The sequence below is a fragment of the Gymnoscopelus braueri genome (assembly GCF_963280865.1).
Source record: "Gymnoscopelus braueri genome assembly, chromosome: 6".
Lineage (NCBI taxonomy): Eukaryota > Metazoa > Chordata > Actinopteri > Myctophiformes > Myctophidae > Gymnoscopelus > Gymnoscopelus braueri.
The window spans coordinates 8,733,616-8,754,931 of NC_137607.1; the positions used below are offsets into that span (position 1 = coordinate 8,733,616).

Here is a 21,316-nt window from a genome sequence, read left to right on the forward strand (position 1 = left end):
CTATTATAGAGACTATGTTTGTCCGTCCGTCCATCCAGCTGTCTGTGAACAGCTAATCTCCGGCACCGTTGGGCCACCAGGAGGCTGATTTTTAGAACAAAATCTTTTTGATATTACTCCAACAGAATGTGTCCAAATATCATGCAAATCAGCACACAGTATCTCTATAATTATTAAACCAAATGGGTCTTTCAGATTTTTCTGATTGGCTAAGATTGGCTAAGATTGGCCGTTTCGAACAAAATGCCTCAAATCATGAACACATGCAGCGTGCAATTGCTGTGAAACTTTGCACGTACATTGCCACTATGCCGAGGAAGAAATGCCAGTCTACATTTTTCAAATCGGCCTTATGGTGGCACTACAACAGTCCGATTCAGGTTTTTACCTATAACTGGACCGATCAGTGTGAAACTTTGCACACTCACTTGATATTACACCTACAGATGTTGTCCAAATATCACGCAAATCGGTACACATTATCTCTATAGTCATGTGATCAAGACGGATCTGTTTGATTTTTCATATTTCATCCTGATTGGCGCATTTCGAACATTGCTGGACAACAATAACCTACCTGACCTGGTGGAGGCCTGTGCTCCGAGGAGCACCTTTTCTAGTTATTATTTCCATCGTGGTGCTTTAAGGAGCTCTGTCTGGATGAGCTAATTTTAATGCTTACTGACCCCTAAACAGGGGTCAGTAAGCATGATAAAAATCGGCCCACGTCATATGGCATTTCTCCAAAAAGTTAAACTATTCGCATTCTTTTGAAAGCGCTCTGCTCGGCCAAAACAAAGACACAAGTGGCCACCTTTTGCACTACGCGTTCACCATTTGATCATTTCTCATAGGTTTTAATGTAAAAAGCCAGTGCCTAATTCCTTTTAAGAGTGTGACCTATGCACTTTGAACTCTTATTCTCTTCATTCTCTTCTTCACTCAAACATCTCCACCTGTAACACAATGAAACAATAAAACATAAACTGTAACATTATATGGACTGGCCTGCATTGACACAAATATTTGATATTTGAATAATAGATTCAGATTGAGTCAGTCAAGGCCTCCAGTGGTCTGTTATTTCTGAACAACGAAGCACTTATCTGTTATCTATTGTAAGCTAATTATTGTAAAATCAATAATGTTGGCAATGGCTGCCATATTATTTGTGTCCAAAGTGGCCACTGATACCACAAACTACATAGTGCTGCTTTAAGCATATAATAATGAACTGAAAGTTTAATTAAAAAGTGTAGCACTTGACAATTTGGATGCATGGCCACCCAAAGTAGCCTCCCACAACCAGTCTAATTTTTTGTTTAATACAAGATATTAATGTGGAAAACATCCACAGAGAATCTATTGAGTCTGACAGATGACAGCCAGACCAATCAGTGAACTATAGAGAAAGCTGATGATGACTATGAGCAGCTCTGGATTTCAAATGACAACAATAACTGCACTTGAAGGAGTTAGAGCGACTAGGTAAAATACCAATAGCACTGTTTGTCCAGAATCTTATCAATCAGGTACCAGTAGCAAATAGCACCAGTTCCTGGTAGCCATCCTTAATGATCGGTGAGAGCAGAATGAACTGTTCTCCCTTCATGTAAACTAGACTAAAGCCTAAACCCTGAACACAACATACCTGTATAGCTGTATACATTGTGACCTGTGTTTATCTTCACAGTGGTGTAGATGTCTTGTCCTGCAGAGGTCTCGTCTAAAATAAAAACAAAACAAAATAAACATCAAGTGTTAAAACATTTGACACTCTGGTGATGAAATACACTGAGAGAGATGGAAACAAGAGGTACACTCTATATAAATTCCCCTTGATGTGCAATTACAATTCGAGGTTGATTGGATGTTGCATCCATGATATACTGTATGATGTTTTCTTGTAAGAAAGAGAACATGCCCACACATTTTTTAAGCCACTTACAGGCAAAAAATATAGAATATCAAAACCCTGTTTGACTGTCATTGTCACATGTCTCATGAGACCATTTGTACTTAATTTAGTGAATAAAAGAAAAGGCTTCTGCAACAGTGACATGTATAGCCTTTGTGGTGCCCCACAAAGTGAAAGTGAAATTACTTTTGGCTCTGTGTTGTTTAGAGTCACCTCAATGTGGGACACAAATGTTGGATTGATCAAGATTTTTGGCATTTTCTGTCAAATGTTAGAAGCCAATCGTAGCCAATCAGAATCTAATATGAAAAATCTGAATGATACATGTTCATCACAAGATGGTATGTGTACCAATTTGTGTGAGTTTTGGACAATTTTCTTCAAAAAGTGTGACAGAGAACAGAATAGGTTTGTGAGTATTATTGTTTGAGAGTGATCTCAGTGTTGTTAAAAGTGACTCTATACCTCTCCTCTCGTGCTGAGCTTCCTGCATCACTCTCACATCAGCATACGTCACATCTTCACTCTGTCTCTTTGTCCTACAGACTGCAACACACAAACACTCTACATCAACTATAAATCATGAATCACAATAAATGTATACGTTTTGATTGACTGGCAGATCAATGGCAGAGGCAAAGTTTCTAATCAATTGAATAAATAAATAATAATAATAATCAAAATATTGGCATTTTTTGGCCAAGTATTTTCACATTGTGCGTTGTAAACATAAGTAGAAAGGAAATATATAAATGATTAAGTGCTGTGATAAATAAGGCATTTATAACATTGCACTGGCATGTACACTATAGATATATTGCACAGGTTATGCTACACGTGTGTTAAAGTGTTTTAACATGTGTTATTCAAAAAGATACTTGATAGGCTACACTTAAAAAACTTTAAACAAAACATAAAAAAAGTGAAACCTATATTACTCCTATTTATCTTCCCTGCACTGGTTGCCTGATTATTTAAAGAGGTTATACATTCATGTTGAGGTATTTCATGACCTGGCCCGTTTATTTACTTATTTTTAATAGTATGCATTGCTCACTTCAAACATAATGGACACATTATGTCCACAACAAAAATACATGCCCCAATTAAAACGAGACAAAATATTGCAGGGAAAATAATAGTCCCTCGGGGGATGATGTAATGTTTGTGACTGGATGTTTAGGCTCTCAGTGAGCTATTTATGGTACACAACACACCACCTTCCCTAGATATTACCTTATATACGTTGGACTTAATGCTCCTGAACAGATCAGGGACAGACATACTGTATGGATGACAGAGTTCAAACATATACAGTATAGACAACAAAAAAGGGACAACCCCTCTTTCTTTCTAAGGTGCTCGTCTAAAACCCCACAAAGAACAATTACATCATAGGGCTGGGTGATAGGACTTTAAATCAATATCACAATTATTTCAAACTTTTGTCTCGATTATGATTAATGAACAATTATTATAATTATGTAAGTGAAAATAGCAGATCTACAAGCTCACAACGCATCACCCACCATAGTACAACAAAGTACAATACAGGGTTAAGGGGTTAATCAGACGATCAGACTAAGTTGATTATTTAAAAAATCTATTTGATTTTTTTCGTGTTGATTTGTTGATATAGAAGAAACAATATATTAAAGAATCTTGCTTCTTGATCATTCGCTTATAAGTTGGTTACTGGTTCTAAATATTGGTTTAGAAATATTTTCGGTTAATTGCCCAGCTCTATTACATCACATCCTGTAAATGTCTGTGTCTGAACATTATTGACATACCTCTGCACTTCTTCCAGAGACACAGACCCAGAACCAGCAGAAAGATGGAGACTCCAGACATCACAGGGTAGAAGTATGGAGACAGAGAGAAAGAGGGAGGGGGAGAGATAGAGGGAGTGTCTGGATGGTCGTTCTCTGGTGGATGAAATGGTTTAGTGCTGCTGGGATTCACTGACAGCATGATGTGGAGAGGTAAATCTGAACATTTTGTGTGGTGATCATGTCTGTCTGGTACACAGCCATTCAGTGAACTGTAGAAGGTCAGTGTTTACTGCTGTTTTGCTTCCTTTGTGCCCAGATAAACTCCCCTCAGTCGTGAATTCAACCAAATCATCCGCAGACCGCAGCCACCATGTTTGTTGACTGAGTTTCATCTTTGTTTGTACCGTGATTTTCATAATAATCTAATTTGAGCTAATCTAAGATCTAGACCTCAGACACTCAAGGAGGTCACTCACAGTGTCAGCTGACCTCACCTTGACACTTTAGTTATACACTGATTGGTCAATTGCCCTAAAACCACAAAGCTTTCACCCCTAGCTTGCATTGAGTTTGTGATACAATGATCTCACCTCTCACACCCATCCAGCTCTCTGGTGACTCTCCAAGGCCAGAGATGTTACACTTGTAGAATCCTTCATCAGACTTGTAAACACTGTGGATGGTCATCTGTCCTGTAGACTCAGACCTGATGAGGGATCCATCTTTATAGAAATCAGCTGGACGGTCAGAGGATGGTTTATCAGTTGTCTTGTTTTTGGACCAGCAGTGCAGAGTGACATCACTTCCTTCCATCACAGGAAGTACAGGCATCCCCAGGATCACAGATCCACCTGAACAATGATAAATAACATCAGAATAGAAGAACATTAGACCGAGGTTAGAGGAATAGAACAACACTATCCCAACGACTTTAACAGACAAATGAATGATTTAAAAAAAAACTAAAACAACAACAACAGCAACAACAAACACACACAATAAAAGATAAAATACAGGGAAAAAATTAACAAAGTTGTTGATTTGCTGAACATACCAGTCACAGTCATATTTACAGAGTTGCTCTTTCCATTTGAAGACTCACACCAGTACATTCCTCTGTCTGTTAAAGGGAGCATGGACCTGACAAGACATCTTGTGTTGTTCATCTTCCCCCAGCGACCACCATCACCAACACCACCACACTCTGAGGTGATGTTATTGATGTTGGTCCTCTTCACTCTCCAGACAGTAGAGTTAGACTGTCTGTCCTCACAGCTCAGAAAGACAGACTCATATTTAAAGAACTGAGACCTGTCAGGACTGAGTCTGAGAGAGGCTGTGATGGAGAAGATAAGATGGATCAGATCACATACTATATATATATATGTGTGTGTGTGTGTGTGTGTGTGTGTGTGTGTGTGTGTGTGTGTGTGTGTGTGTGTGTGTGTGTGTGTGTGTGTGTGTGTGTATATATATATATATATATATATATATATATATATATATGTGTGTGTGTGTATTTGTTTTTTCAGTACAAGACAAACAGACTTACCTCTCATAACATCACCACTGTTTGGAACCTCTGCTGAGACACTCACCATGGAAATAACTACTAGAGAGAGGGGGGCGGGGCATTAGTATGGGAATATTTACAAATTATGTACACAATTTCACAAAAATAAAGATAGGGCTGTTTACTTGTAGCCTATAGCACATATCATACACAGGCAATTCCAAGTGATTTCCATATAAGGTATATGAAGTTAAAGGGCGTATAAAAGGCATACAACAGGTGGCAGCTCTGAAGATAGTTCCCGGTTCAATCCCTGGCTCCTCCTGGCTGTGTATCAAAAAGTGTCACTAACTGCTGCTCCTGATGAGCAGAGTGGTGCCTTGAATCCTGTGTGAATTGGTGTATGAATGTGTGTGTGAATGGGTGAATGTTACACATTGTAGAGCAGTGTTGATAAAAGCACTATAGAAATCATACGCACACGCACACGCACACACACTCACACTCACACGTACGTGCATGCGCACGCGCACACGCACGCACACACACACACACACACACACACACACACACACACACACACACACACACACACACACACACACACACACACACACACACACACACGAAACATGAAATAAGTGAGTACAATAATTGTACAATACTCACAGAATAGAAGGTAGAGTGATGTTAACTTCATCCTTTGATGCTACTCACTGACTGACTGACTGACTGACTGACTGACTGACTGACTGTAATGACACTCGCTGATGCAGTCTCCTCCTGTTTAGGTCGGAGTACAATGAAGGTGGTCTGACGCAGTTTACTGGTGTTGTGGTGGGAGACAGAAGAGGTTCCAATGAAGGAAGTGGTGGGTGGGGAGGAGGCTACACTGAAGGAAGTGGTGGACTGGTGAGGTTTTATAAAGAAGTGTGAGCTCATTTAAGACATTTCGGGGAATAAGTGGTGTAAAGTTTTTAATGTTAATGATCATGAGACCACTGGATCGATCTAAGTGTATCATGAATTGGCAGATGCCCCAATTCTAAAGTTTTGAATTGGTTGACTGAAACTTTGCTGCTAATTCTAAAATGCTCTGATCTAACATTACAAGTTTTACTTAAAAAATAATGATGGCCGCAAGTCATTTGCAAAAACCTCGTCTTGCATTGACCTTTGTTTACGAGAGCGCTTGCGATTTAAACAAACAACACTGACACACTTCACACCGCACCACCAAATCTAAAATCTACAGTTTGTAAGACATGGGCAACAAGGAATCTGTGGATGTACATCAAGCAAGAACACACAAGACACTTTTTCCAGTCACAACTCGGCGAGGTCTACTGTGATTTATACACTATATTTGGTTGTATTGTTAAGAACTTGCAGTTGCAACCATACCAGTGTAGTTGAGAGACAGAATAAACACATTAGAGCCGAGGTACAACATACCAAGTAGACAATGTTACACCAATGTCTTCTTGTATATGAAAGAAAAGCACAATGTTAAGAGTGACCGCGAGTCTGAGAGGATATTCTAACATGAGGCAGAATTTGATTGTGTTAGTTGATTATTAATCAATTATTATATATATATTATTCTCAATCACAGCCTCTCTCAGACTCAGTCCTGACAGATCTCAGCTCTTTCAATATGAGTCTGTATTGAGTAATCTGACATCCATATTGTCAATACCTGGAGATGTATCATCAGAAAGGTGTAACATTTGATCAACCATATAATTGGTCCTCACTAATGCTTTTTATATAAGGGCACCATTTCTGCTCACTCTGTGTCTCAGAGGAGGGCTGTGGACAGTTCAGGTTTGGTCATTTGGGGCGGCCATAGCTGAGTGGGGCGGCCATAGCTGAGTGGTTAGTGAGCCCGCCTAGGGAGCCAGAGGCCCTTGTTGCCCCAGGTTCGATTCCAGGCCAGGTCAGCATATGTGTCGATGAAATGAAATTTGTCCCTGAGCAAGACTCTTAACCCCTAATTGCTCACAGGTTCTCATTGGAAACAAGACCGCAAGGACTTTCATGAACGACCTGTTAAAAGGAATTATCCTTATTTCGAACAAGATTACTGATGCAAGAACAATGGCTTCTATTTCAGCATTCTAACTTTCCAGGAAGAGAAAGGAATCCCCATTGGTGATGTTGTGTATAGGAATCATTCAGAATCAGAATCATCTTATTGTCACACAAGTGATTCTGATTTGATTTTGATTATTTAGCACGAAATTACAAACATTACAAAAACAGTACACAAAATATAAAAAGAAAAGTGCCATGCAGGAGCAGGCAAGAAGCACAAAGTCCTTATACAAGACCTCTACCTATCTATAACAACATCAGAAACATTAATAAAACATGATTTGTAAACAACAAAATATGAATATATAGAATTACAAATAACATGATTGAAGTATAACATTTTTAATCTACAACATAATTGAAATACCTGATTATACCTGATTATTACTTGTTACAAAGGACGGCGATGTCCGGCACTACGCCGTATATGGACACATAGCGGTAGCGTGACGTCGCCTCACGTCATATCCTACTTATAAATATCGCGACTCTCAGACAGGACAGCGTCGGCAGTCATAAGTAGCACTAATACTAATACTAATAATAGTAATATAATACCTATATAAATATCAGGCCTATTCACCATATTAAGGTGTGTGATTAAGGACCATATCCGGGCCTCCCGTCAACAGCACCTGTGGCGATCAATACTAATATATCCAGCCTATAAGGAATACAGTCCTTTAGAAGCAGTAACAGGAAAGCTCTGTTACATTTGGTCCTACGATCCTCCTCATAAGCAAGGGAGGAGCCTTTCGCCTAGCCCCCGAGATCGATTGCAGGTGCAACCGACTGGGCCCACAGAGTTAATAATATAACCTAATTAGCCGACCCTCAACCTTAGATTTAGAGTCTATTTGCCTTTCACACCGTCCATCTTAGGAAGGTTAGATGTACGCAACGTACATTCCCACGACGACGCGCCCAGCGTCCATGAGCCTTGTGGGATACACGGCGATGAGCCGGGCAAAGGACCTCACCTACGGTCCCTTGACGAGGCAGGGCGAGAATTTCTGGACACGGATGGCTGCCACGGCAGCACAGATAGCTGCCAACGCCGAGAGGTCGGACAGACTCGGACAGACCCTGACGAGGCTATTGCTGGAGAGGCAGCAGCCCGATGCGGACGCAGAGCAGGTCCCCGTACAACGGACCCAGCTGCCGGCTGCACCAGGAGCGATCACGCTGCCCTCAGCGCTCGCAGCACTCACGGACGACACCCGGGTGAAGGATGTCCCCCCCACGCCGCGCCTCCCAACTGGACATCAAGCTGCAGGGTCAGAGAGTAGACCCATCGGACCTGCAGCCAGGGGTGTGACGGGGACGATCACCCCTTGGACCCGTGATTCCACCTCTGCGGATGCCGGGAAGACCGGGCCCGATCAGGGCCCCACTGCTGATGCACGCTCTCATCGACTACCTACAAGCGGTCTGCGGCCAGCAGTCGCCTGCCCGGCCGATGATACCAAGGAGAGTACCCGACCTGCACTACGCACAGCTACACCAGCCGGCGCGGAGCCGAGCCCGGACCCCACCCCTACCGCAGAGCCGCTGCAGTTTGCGCTCTGCTCACAAGAGACGGGACAGCAGCTGCCTACAGCCATGCCCATGCCACATAACCTAGGAGACGTCCCTCCCCGCTCTAACATCGAAGTGCCAGAGACGCCTGCCCCTCCAGGGGGGAGCACACGAGAGGACATAAGCAGTCCTCCACTCCCAGACGATGCCGGGAACCTTACTGACGGACCCCCTACAGCTACTGCACCATCTGTTACACAGACTGTGCAGGGGGGAGAAGGCCCACCAGTAGAAGACCCCCCTCCAGCAACATCCATCAACCTACAGCTCATCCTAGGACACGAAGATTCCTTAAAATCACCACAAGAGGAGTCCATGCAATTAGTCCCCTATACAGGACCATTAGCGACAGGTATAGCCTGGCAATTAAGCCAGGCTGGGCGAAGCCCGCTCCGACATCAACGCCTGACTTCGCAGCAACGCCTCTTCATCCGCCCCGGACTAAGAGCGATAATACTACGCTCTAAAGAGAATAAGCGCTTGCTCCCTGGCCCTACATTGAGTGCCAGTCCTCTCGGCGTCCTCCCGACATGTAGCGACATAGAAGGCATGTTCCACCTAGTGCGCTTGCTCCCAGAAGTCAAACCCCTGACCAGATCCCCGTGGCAGGATATGGAGGCCGAAGAACAACCAGTGGTGCTCCCATTCGGCACCACCTACTTCCCATGCTGCGCAATACATGCACTCCAGACTCATGTCTTCAGGCGCACGGAGCACGAAGCAGACCGGACTTCGATAGAACGCCCTCTTTACGTAGACAATTGGCTCGAAAGCCCCCCCTCTCAACAGAGAGCCAAAGTTATAGTGAGAGGACTATGGAACAAACCGGACGGGTCTTGGGATGATCCGAACCTGCCGGAGGACATCCTATTAACCTGGAACGCGTGGGAGGGCGAACTCGCCCACCTGTCGGAAGTGACACTGCCCAGGTGTTACGTCGGTCATACAGAGGGACAAGCACCGAGAACATACAGCGTACACGTATTCTGCGACGCTTTAGAACTAGCATACGGGGGAGCGGCACACCTACGCACTGAGGACCACGAAGGCAAGTTTCACGCGTCCTTCTTAGCAACAAGGTCGAGAATCCCCCCTAAGAAACAACTCTCGACACCCAGACTGGAACTGTGTGCAGCCATGACCGGCGCTCAACTAGCCGCGGTGATTAAGAGAGAACTCACAGCCAGCACAAGCTCGCCGACCCCCTGGACAGACTCATCTACAGTCTTACGTTGGCTAGTATCAACGCCAAGAACGTACAAAGTCCTCGTGGGCACGAGGGTCGCAGAGACACGAACACTCACAGAGGAGGCTGAGTGGCTGTATCCAGTGGAGTCAGCAGCCAACCCCATGGGGAGTCATGACCGTCGGAGTCGCGGACCCGACTTCCTCGTGAGGGCAAAGAACTTATGGCCCAAACAACCGCACCTGGATCCAGTGGAAGCAGCGGAGACCCAAGAGCCGAAGAAATCACCATTCTGTAGCTTGACAGTCCGTAAACCCGACCCTGCCCGGCCAACAGGGTTCAGGACATACCAAGAACTCCTCAGAACTACTGCATCACCCCTAACAGAGATGCGGGGGGGACGGACCCTCCCTCCTCAAATCGGGGGACTACCGGAGAGCAAAAGCACTCATCCTGAGACGTATCCAGGAGGAAAGCTCCCCAGAGGAGTTAAAACACATCCTGCACCCAACCTGGGTGCCTGACCGCGGTTCACATCAAGGTCAGGTAACAGAATCAAGAGATGTGAACCCGTCACCCGATCGTTACCCTCGGCTTCGTTGCCATGGTGTTCTGTGTCGTCGTGACTGCACATTGCAGTCACAGATACAGGTTCCTCCTAATTCATCTAGCCCAACCTCCCTACAGCTACTCCGGGATTACCAACTGCATAGCGCACCTATCTTCATCGCTCGCATCCGTCGGAGATGCAGAAGTCGACTGGTACGAATTTACCCTCCCGACCAATTACCGGAACAAAGAAGAGAGCGCACTCACCTTGCCCGACGTCCGTCAGCCTGCACCTCGCAGAGTGCAATTAATTGTGGCACAACAGCACAATAGCGTAGTTCACCCACGCGAGACCAGACCGGCTCTCCTGCCAAAGGAGCTCCTGGCGATCCGGTACGTCAGAGCCCCCAGCCCGAAGGGAGATGAAGGCCTAGCGCACCGACACGACGGTTCTAAGAGGGACTCATGGAATCCGGTCAGCCCGACTTACTCCACTCAACTAACCATCTGGTCGACGGACTCGACCAGGTGGTCCTATGCCACAGTGCGATGGAAGTGGACGCTAGAATGGGTATGGTGTGTAGTGAATGCCTTGCGGTACCTCTGACACCCCAAACCGAGCAGAGAGCACGCACAGGTCCTCCACCCCCCACCATCAGGAGGAAATCGAAGTCAAGAAGGGCGGGAGAAAGAAACAATAACAGAACGCCGAACATCGTCGGACATCGTCCGATACTGTCATTTGTGACTCATGAGAGTATGGTCGCAACGAACGACCACCTCTCACGGGGGACTGTTACAAAGGACGGCGATGTCCGGCACTACGCCGTATATGGACACATAGCGGTAGCGTGACGTCGCCTCACGTCATATCCTACTTATAAATATCGCGACTCTCAGACAGGACAGCGTCGGCAGTCATAAGTAGCACTAATACTAATAATAGTAATATAATACCTATATAAATATCAGGCCTATTCACCATATTAAGGTGTGTGATTAAGGACCATATCCGGGCCTCCCGTCAACAGCACCTGTGGCGATCAATACTAATATATCCAGCCTATAAGGAATAGAGTCCTTTAGAAGCAGTAACAGGAAAGCTCTGTTACATTACTGATAATAATTAGCCAACATAATTATTATTATTGAATTGTTTTTTTATTGATTTTCAACACCAACAATACATACATACATAGATCACAGGACAGCACATAACTACACTGTACATTAACAATACCTTAAATAAAAAGAGACAGTAATACAAATACCAAAAATAAAACTTGAAAATAAGTATAAAAAAGAACACGTCATTCTCACACAGATTGTCACTTGTCAAAAAAATAATAATTATACAATAAAAAGATTAAATAAAATAAGTGAAAAAAGTTATCGAAAAAACACGGCCCCCTCGCGTATTAGGAGGGGGGGTGAGTCACCAGAACCAAGGACGGGTGTTTTTGATAAATCTAACATGTGTCTGATAAAATGAATATCATATATCTAAATACTGAATCAAGCAACTTAAAAATGGTCAGGGGGCTCACAAAAGCCTGAGTAGATGATAAAATGACCCAAAGTTTTTTTGAAAGTGATATAACCCTTTAAGCTTGTCGGGCTGTGGTTGTGGGTGGCAGCGATTTAGGTGGTAACCTAAATGACTGGGTTGTCACAAACACACACACACACACACACACACACACACACACACACACACACACACACACACACACACACACACACACACACACAGAGCAGCAACAGAAAAGGCTCGATCACCATTCGTTTAAGGTATGTGTGTGGAACTGAAAGGAGCTGTTTAGTGGATGACTTTCTTAAGCAAACTGGGGGCAGGGATACATGAGTGCAGTGGATGCTCCATCAACGACCTTCAGACTTTGAGGTTTGTCCACAGAGACTCCATTCATACGGCTAGAGAGAAGATAGAGAGACGTTACAATTTGAAAAGTATGTCAAAAAATTTCATTGAGGTAAGTTGACCTGAATTCAAAGATGAATAATTCTGTACCTGTCCTTATTGTCCGCTGGATTTTCACATCTGCAGATTCTGTTAACAAACTCCAGAATGCTTTGTCTCTTATGAACCAGGACACTGATGATGATGATGATGAAGATGATGACGCCGAGGGCGATTATAAGACCACCCCACCAGGGAAACTCTCCAGCTGTAGAAAACTCTACAGAGATAGAATGAAAGATGAAGAACAGAGGATCAGTCATCCATCCTCCTTACAACTTCATGACTACTACTCACAACTAAATATTCAATATAGCTTTTATAGATCAGTGATTTTGACCACTCAATGATACACACACACACACACACACACACACACACACACACACACACACACACACACAAACAACACAAACACGCACGCACGCACGCACGCACGCACGCACGCACGCACGCACGCACGCACGCATGCGCATGTAGCTACTTCAGTGTACAGTTACTTTTTTCATATTCTACACTGGTGTAGATGCAATGTGACATTTAGTCTTTCTCCAAATGACTGTAGGAGACGTGAAATAATTTACACCATGAATTCATATTGTATGTTATAAACAAATCTGTATTTATTTTCCAGAATGGGTTTTGTCCACTACTGTTTACAGCACTGGTGGGAGGTTTCAGGTGACATGATTTTCTCTGCTCTTACACTAAACTCTGGATAAGAGCATCTGCTGCTACATTCCTAAATTGTAAATTTAAACTTGTATTTGATTTGAGTCAAATTCAAATCAGTCAAATTAAGAAACATATAATGATTTTCTTTTCTATTACAAATACATGCTCTCTATAATTAACATGGATGTGTTCAGCTATTTCTACTGAAAAAACAAACAAAAACAGCATGGTCACTTACCTTCTCCATCTTCTGTAGAATCATTGTCAGAGCTGATCGCGAGCTCCTCTGAATTAACAAGAAATACCAGAATTGATAAAACTATCAAAAAAAATTTACATCCTTGAGACAGCTCATTTGTTTCCAGATTCAATCTCACATTTCTCATCCAGATGTTTTAACTCCCCCAATGTTGTGCCCAGCTTTTATTTTATTGTATTCTACATTTGATCTAAAATAGGTAGCAGTGCCTAATGTTCCAAATAGTTAGGTTTGGTTCAGTATAGAGGAAATATTCCAAGTATTGAAAATTATATCGCCAATAAAATGTTCCCCTTTCTTGTTATTTAATTATGTATATTATATTAGGAGAAGGGGAAATGTCTATTAAAGACCAGCTGAAATTAAAGAAATTCACAGTTTTAGAGCAACAAAAAATGCAACAACAAAAAAAGACAATCTTAGTGCAGTTGTTTTACCAATAATGAGTTCAACGGCAAATTCCTTCTGGCATTCTGGAATTAAGCATCTGTAGATTCCTTTATCAGATAATGTCACTTTGGAGAGTTTGAGAGACATGTTGCCTTTCTCCACTTCATTCACAAAGAGGGATGTTCTTCCCTTGTAGGAAGGATTCTTAGTGTCAAGTAATTCTAGCCCGTTCCTCTGGAAATAAACATATTGATCAGGTGGTAGGTCTTGTCTGGACCACTCCACAGCCACTTCCTTAACTTGAATGCTGGGATTCATGGTGGGATCAATCTCACATGGTAGAACAACATCACCTCCAGCACATGTTTTCACTGTCAGACAATTACCTGATAAGACAAGATAAGATGAACCTTTATTGATTCCCCGAGGGACATTCAGGTGTCACAGCAGAAACAACAGTAAGAATGAAATACAACAAAGATAAAAGTAAAAGTCAAGAACCAAACCATGATAAATAAAATAAAATAAAATTAACGTATGTGTGGAACAATATCTGCCAATTTTGGTGAACAAATAAGTATAAGAATAACTAGGTTTAAAAACAGGCTGATACATGGGTCTGCAGGGCCTGACAAAATCATTTAATTATTGTCACATATTCTATTTGGATAATATTCACAGTAGGTTGTGACGACCCATCCTATTGTGTGTAGTGTTGCTGTGAGTTCTAATGGTTTTCTGTTTCTGTGTAGGAGGAGGGGACCAGCCTGCAGGGGTGTGCCTAGACGACGAGGCACACCTGACTCCAATCACCTGCTGGAGTATTTAAGCAGGCTGGTCAGGGCCATTCTGTCTCTCTCCCCTACACAGGAAACATTGTTTGTTTTTGGTTCCTTTTGAGTTTAGTGCTACCTTGTTTCTGCACCTTGCACATACACTACATTTTCACACATCCATACATGCACTACACTACTGATACCACTGACTATACACACCCCATTCTACTTAAGTATAACTTTTTGGTTCTTCCAGTTATAAATAAATACATTTAAAGCTAACTCTCTGTGTGTCGTCTCCCACTTTTGTCATGATGTGATTCAGTTCATGACAAGATGGGGGCTCGTCACTTTTTAACCTAAATTAGTGATAATTAAACTTAAGCATTTTCTATCACACAATTAAGTTTGTTATTTAGGTTTTGTTGGGTTTTGTTCTTAAGTTGAACAAATTGGGTTGGGAGACACACACAGTTTGTATTTTGGTTGGGGGGGAGAGAGCATTAAGGAACTCATTTTTTGTTAGTGCAGGTTTCTTTTTAAGTTAAGTGAGTGGTGAAGTCCTTGGGGTTCCAACTCCCGGTAGATTTTAACGGTGGTTCTCCATATGGGAATCTCTGTGTTTTTTTTGGTTTAGACTGTGTTCCACAAAAGATGGGATGGAGTGGTACCACTGAGATGCCTTGTCGGAATGGGGGACTCAGGAGGGCCACTGAAGACTAGGGGTGAGCGAGTTAGTCAGTTTGTGGTAGGCAGGTTAGATAGGGGAGTTGGGCTCCGGGGTCTTGTTCCATTTATTTTGTTGAAACCTTTGCACACTTTTTTTTTTAGAAAAAATGAGTTTGGTCGAGGAATTTATTAAGGCTCCCTCTGTGGAGCTTCTAGATAAATGCACAAAAGAACAACTGTTAAACATCGCAGAACACTACAAAATTGAGATCCGTGACAAGCGGTTAAAATTTAGGGTCAAGATATTTCTCATGGACAGCTTGGTGACACAGGACGTATTACCGGAGGAGGAGGTGCAGCTATTGGATGTCGAGGAAGATGGTAAAACATTTTCATTTTCTGCTAGGCAGTTAACGTTTCAACAACAAAAGGAATTGCTGGAAATTAAGCTGGAACATGAGAAGGAGATTGAAAAAATGAGACAAAAGACTGAATTGCTAAAGTTGGAATTGGAGCAGGAGAAGTTAAAATTGAGTGTTAGTGAAGCAAAGCAGTTTAATGTAGGATCTAATTTGAAATTGCTTCCCAAGTTTTCAGAGACGGATCCAGATTTGTTTTTTTCCCTGTTTGAGCGTGTGGCAGACGCCAGGGGCTGGACTGATGGTGAGCGCACTCTACTACTCCAATGTGTTTTCACAGGTAAGGCCCAGGAGGCCTATGCTTCTTTGACAATAGCAGAAAGTAAAAGATATGAAGTGGTTAAAAGTACAGTGTTGCGGGCATATGAATTAGTACCAGAAGCTTATCGACAACGTTTTAGGAATTGGAGGAAAAATGACCAGCAAACGTATGTTGAATTTGTAAGAGATATGTTGGTCCAGTTTAACAGATGGTGTGTTGCGTCGGAGGTTAAAACATTCAAAGAGCTTTGTGATCTGCTAACTCTGGAACAATTAAAAACCTGTGTACCTGCTAATATTGCTACATACATAACCGAGAGAAAAGTTAAGACACCCCAAGAAGCAGCCATCTTGGCTGATGAATACGGTTTAATACACAAAAGTGTAGTTGGTGGTGTCTATACGCATCAGACCGGTGGTCCAGTGTTTATAGGAAAACGCTTTGGGGGGCTGGGGGATTCAAGGTTTTCTGAGTTTGAAGATGGTTCAGGGAAACAGGATGAGTCTAATGGTTGTAATTTTTGCCATAAAAGCGGACACTGGAAAAAGGATTGTTTTGCTCTTAAAGCTAGAGAGAAGCTGTTGAGTGGTGCACCAATCAAACCGGCCGCTTTGGCTGCATCTGCCATTCCCTCACCTCAGCGAAATGTTAAGATGGAAAGTGTTTCGGACATCAGGTGTTCCACTGGGTGTGACTCTGAGTATTCAGCATTCATTTCGGAGGGTTATGTAGCACTACCTGGTATGAAGGCAGTAAGAGTTAACATCTTGAGAGATACAGGTGCATTACATACTTTTATTCGTCAAAACGTAATGCCATTTTACTCAGGTTCAGAGACAGGAGATTTCATGTTGATGCGAGGTATGGGTATGCAGATCATTCCCGTACCGCTCCATAGAATGACCATAGTCTGCGGGTTGGTTAGTGGGGAGGTGGTGGTTGGAGTGCGTCCTGAATTACCAGTGGAAGGGGTTGACATAATCCTGGGTAATGATTTGGCAGGGGATAAAGTGTGGCCTAAAGGAAAAGCTAGGCTGTGTCATGTGAGTCTGTTGAAACCATACGGTTCTCAAATGTCGGCGTCCCAAAGCTCCAGTGACGTCCCTTACGTTGAGCCTTCATTGTGCACGGGCACGGTGGGCGGTTCTTCGGCGGGGGAGGTTAATGGAGGGGGAGATTGGCCGGCAGATGAGAATGGGATTCCAGTGCGGGTAAACAACGCTGAGGCATTACAAGCTTTACCCAAAGTACTTGGACCGCTGGCTGAGAAAAAAAGGAAGGAGTGGGTTTCGATGGTTAATGGCTATCCGTTGCTATTTGCAGACACACCATCACAGACACAGCTGATAGAGCACGATATTGGAGAGGCAAAACGAGCCCAACTGGATAAGGAGGTTAGGTACATGCTGGATAACAATTTGGCAGAACCCTCAAATGGCAGTTGGGCCTCTGTGTCTCGTTTGGTTAAAAAGCCTGATTCCATTTTTCGACCTTGCACAGACTTAAGGAAAGTCAACAGTGTTACAAAACCTGACTTGTTCCCTTTACCACGCATGGAAGATTGCCTTAGACCAAGTAGGTTCTGCAGTTGTGGTACCTCTTACTGTTATTCTGAAGTCTAAGGTTTATTTGGTCAGCTAAGGCTGTGTTTTTGTAAAACTGCCAAGTACAGTTATTTGATATTGGTGCCTGTATCCATCTATTTACGCTGCCCATCATCACTCTTAATACTGTTCCTACAGGTGACTGAGTGGGTGGTTGGATGGATGGGTCAGGTATTAGTATGATTAATGAGAACTGTAAAGTTGAATTAAATGTTACGGAGTACCTGGTTGGTCTCCTATCTTATGGGGGGGGGTGTGACGACCCATCCTATTGTGTGTAGTGTTGCTGTGAGTTCTAATGGTTTTCTGTTTCTGTGTAGGAGGAGGGGACCAGCCTGCAGGGGTGTGCCTAGACGACGAGGCACACCTGACTCCAATCACCTGCTGGAGTATTTAAGCAGGCTGGTCAGGGCCATTCTGTCTCTCTCCCCTACACAGGAAACATTGTTTGTTTTTGGTTCCTTTTGAGTTTAGTGCTACCTTGTTTCTGCACCTTGCACATACACTACATTTTCACACATCCATACATGCACTACACTACTGATACCACTGACTATACACACCCCATTCTACTTAAGTATAACTTTTTGGTTCTTCCAGTTATAAATAAATACATTTAAAGCTAACTCTCTGTGTGTCGTCTCCCACTTTTGTCATGATGTGATTCAGTTCATGACAAGGTAAAGATTTAGCTCAGAATTAGTTAATGTAGCATTTCACAAATGTTTATTGTTGTGACAATTGACAAATATTTGTCAATTACTTACTAAATTATTATTTGTCTATTGTTGTGCATCCTGGATGGACAACAATAGATCAGTTCAACTATTTTTTTTTCAAACAATGGCAGCATAAATGCTATATATATGTTAGCAACATGGTGACAGGGGTACTGCAATCACTCCTGTCTCTTAATAAATGTAATTAGTCAACGACAACTATAATTTCCACTGATGTAAATTGGTGGTTATTACTGTGACTTAGAAAGTGTCTACTTATATTTCAATTATATATTTCAGCTTGGTTTAGGCACCTCTAATGACAAATTAGAGGTGCACATAGGTGCTATATAGCAACAAAATAGGTTTGTTCCCCTATGATTATAAGCCACTTATTTTGCTTGTTTGAAATTTCAACATGAAGTTGATGATAAAAAACTGACCGCTTCTGTAACTTAGTCATAGTTTTCTCTTTTTTATCGCTTTCTCATCAGTTTGCTCCATAGAGTGAAAAACTGCAAGTAGTGTAAACAATTATTTCATAAGCCAGTACAGTACAATACTGTAGGCCGGGGTCTGGTAGACTGTCATGCTGGGGCCCTTTAATTTCTATTTATTTGATAGACAGACTGATTGGTGTGCTTTCTGTGTAACAACAACACATACTGTATGAGGGCCGCTGTAATTTAAAATCCCAGGCTGATTCTTGTTTCCAGTACACCCCTGAGTGGGTCTCAGTTGGCCCAGTTTTCTAGAAGGCCCCCTATGATCTTTGGGCCCCTGGGCCCATGCAGCATGTCCGTTCAGGCATGGCGAGAGAGTATGTTTTGCCCCCTGTCTGTCCGTGACCGTCCGTCCGTCCGTCCGTCCGTCCGTCTGTCTGTCTGTCTGTCCGTTCGTGATCAGCTAATCTCTGGCACCGTTGGCTTGATCGCAGCGAAACTGTGCACACACACTCCCTGGATGCCAATTCAGAACCTCTGCCCCAAATTCACATTCACGTGTGTGTGTGTGTGGGGGCCTGTGTTATAACGACAGTTCTCCTACAGATTTTGTCCAAACGTCACACGAATCGGTACACAGTATCTCTATAGTCATTAAACAAAACAGGTTTTTCAGATTTTTTATATTCCATTCGGATTGGCTAAAAATTACTTCCAAAGTTCCGTTTTGAACAAAATGCCTCAAATCATGAACACAGCATGCAATTTCCATGACATTTTGCACGCGCATTCTCACTAGGCAGAGGAAGAAATGCCAATTTTTCAAATCAGCCTCATGGTGGCGCTATAACAGGCCGATTCGTGTTTTTACCTATAACTGCACCGATCTGTGTAAAACTTTGTATGTGCACTCCCTAGAGGCCAAGGAAAAACCTTTGGCCTGCATTTTTCACATCTGCCTTTTATAGCACCACCAGGAGGACGACTTATATAAAACATGTTTTTAATATTACTTCCTTCAGATTTCATCCAAATTTTACACAAATCGGTAGACATGATCTCTATAGTCATCAAGAGGGATCTGTTAGATTTTTCATATTCCATCCGGATTGGCTAAGATTGACATCTAAAGTTTGCAGGAGTGGCCCGTTTTGAACGAAATGTTGCAAATCATGAACGCAGCGTCCGATTGCGGTGAAACTTTACAAGCACATTTGCACTACGTTGAGGCCACAAATGCCACCCTTTCAACATTGCCCTATTATAGTGCCACCAGGAGGCCGATTTTTCAAAACATTTTTTTTTAATATTACTCCTAAAAATGTTGTCCAAACATTACACAAATCAGTACAAATGAGCTCTTTAGTTAAGTGATCAAGACGGATCGGTCCGATCCGCCTGATTTTTCACATTCCAGCCTGATTGGCGAATTCCGAACATTGCTGTCCCACGCTAACCTACCTGACCTGGCGCCGAGGAGCACCTTTTCTAGTTATACCAGAGGTACTTTTCTTTCACATTATTTGAATTTCCAGCATGTAAAATTACCTGTTGTCCTCTCTTTAAATGTAGATTCAATGTAAGGGCTAAACCAGTTTTCAATTTCATAAAATGTCTGTTAATTGCAGTGTAATTTACCTCCAGTGTAACAGAGCAGACACAGAACTGATATTAGAAGACTTGAGGAATGTCTCTGATTGTACATCATCTCCATCTTCATATCTAAAGACAGACAGACAGACAGAAAGAAAGAAAGAAAGAAAGAAGTTTAGTTCCCATGTCAATATGTGTTATAGTATACCATGATCTCAGAGAATACTCATGTGTAATTATTCAGAAGTTGTACAATATTTTGCACAATTGCATAAAAATGTCCATACTAAAATGTGTATCAACAATGATTTAATCTAAATAAACCCATACTGTATATCTAACTCCCCATATATATATATATATATATATATATATATATATATATATATATATATATATATAATTCCTGATTCACTTACCTTCCTTGTGGAAAGAATATAAATCAGCTACGTCACTCTCTTCATATGCCAATGGTCAATGTGCATGTGGAAGTTCAGATCAATTGCTGAACCCATTGAGGCAGGAAAATGCAGACCAGACTGACTGACAGAGGTTGCTTCTATCCTTTTATAGTAGGATTAGATTACTTTTACTGTCACATGGTTTATGAGAAAAGGCTGGGCTGCCTGCATGAAATGTCACTGCTGTGTCAGATGGGAAGGGCGTGTTTTCCATTCACAGTAAACTTGGCTCGGTGCCCAGAATTCTAATGTAATAATAGTGATACTAGACTTAGTGGCTAGTGGTACCATGTTCTTTCCCAACATTCAAAAGGTGTTTCACGTCTACATTAGTAAATGATTTCTGTGGATAACTGTGCGTGTGTGTGTGTGTGTGTGCGTGTGCGTGTGTGTGTGTGTGTGTGTGTGTGTGTGTGTGTGTGTGTGTGTGTGTGTGTGTGTGTGTGTGTGTA

The 21,316-nt window shown here is 42.6% G+C and overlaps 2 protein-coding genes across 4 annotated transcripts; both read right to left on the minus strand.

Moving 5' to 3' along the window:
• Positions 1-873: 873 nt before the first annotated feature.
• Positions 874-5,304, minus strand: LOC308087221 (sialoadhesin-like). The gene is made up of 7 exons (XM_080430940.1): positions 5,246-5,304; positions 4,748-5,029; positions 4,284-4,544; positions 3,712-3,846; positions 2,384-2,464; positions 1,652-1,726; positions 874-956 (listed from the first exon to the last, which is right to left on the minus strand). The coding sequence occupies exons 1-7, from the start codon at positions 5,292-5,294 to the stop codon at positions 943-945; spliced, it is 897 nt and encodes a 298-aa protein (XP_080287066.1). The 5' UTR covers positions 5,295-5,304; the 3' UTR covers positions 874-942.
• A 6,657-nt stretch (positions 5,305-11,961) lies between these two features.
• Positions 11,962-20,934, minus strand: LOC308087224 (butyrophilin subfamily 1 member A1-like). Of its 3 annotated transcripts, XM_080430944.1 has the most exons (7): positions 20,823-20,934; positions 20,449-20,532; positions 16,681-16,782; positions 13,966-14,304; positions 13,508-13,555; positions 12,646-12,814; positions 11,962-12,548 (listed from the first exon to the last, which is right to left on the minus strand). In XM_080430944.1, exons 4-7 carry the CDS (start codon positions 14,234-14,236, stop codon positions 12,452-12,454), a joined length of 585 nt encoding a protein of 194 aa, XP_080287070.1. In that variant the 5' UTR covers positions 14,237-14,304; positions 16,681-16,782; positions 20,449-20,532; positions 20,823-20,934; the 3' UTR covers positions 11,962-12,451. The 3 variants fall into 3 exon arrangements, with proteins under 3 accessions (XP_080287070.1, XP_080287069.1, XP_080287071.1); XM_080430943.1 differs by lacking the exon at positions 16,681-16,782; XM_080430945.1 differs by lacking the exons at positions 16,681-16,782; positions 20,449-20,532; positions 20,823-20,934 and adding an exon at positions 19,034-19,058.
• Positions 20,935-21,316: the final 382 nt, after the last annotated feature.

Coding starts and splice junctions, on each gene's coding strand:
- LOC308087221 (XM_080430940.1), bottom strand. CDS start 5,294: ATGGTGAGTGTCTCAGCAGAGGTTCCAAACAGTGGTGATGTTATGAGA. Junction 4,545..4,747: donor TGTAAATATGACTGTGACTG/GTATGTTCAGCA, acceptor ATCATTGTTCAG/GTGGATCTGTGATCCTGGGG. Junction 3,847..4,283: donor GAGCTGGATGGGTGTGAGAG/GTGAGATCATTG, acceptor TTCATCCACCAG/AGAACGACCATCCAGACACT.
- LOC308087224 (XM_080430943.1), bottom strand. CDS start 20,530: ATGAAGATGGAGATGATGTACAATCAGAGACATTCCTCAAGTCTTCTA. Junction 12,815..13,507: donor TTCTACAGAAGATGGAGAAG/GTAAGTGACCAT, acceptor CTATCTCTGTAG/AGTTTTCTACAGCTGGAGAG. Junction 12,549..12,645: donor CCAGCGGACAATAAGGACAG/GTACAGAATTAT, acceptor TCTTCTCTCTAG/CCGTATGAATGGAGTCTCTG.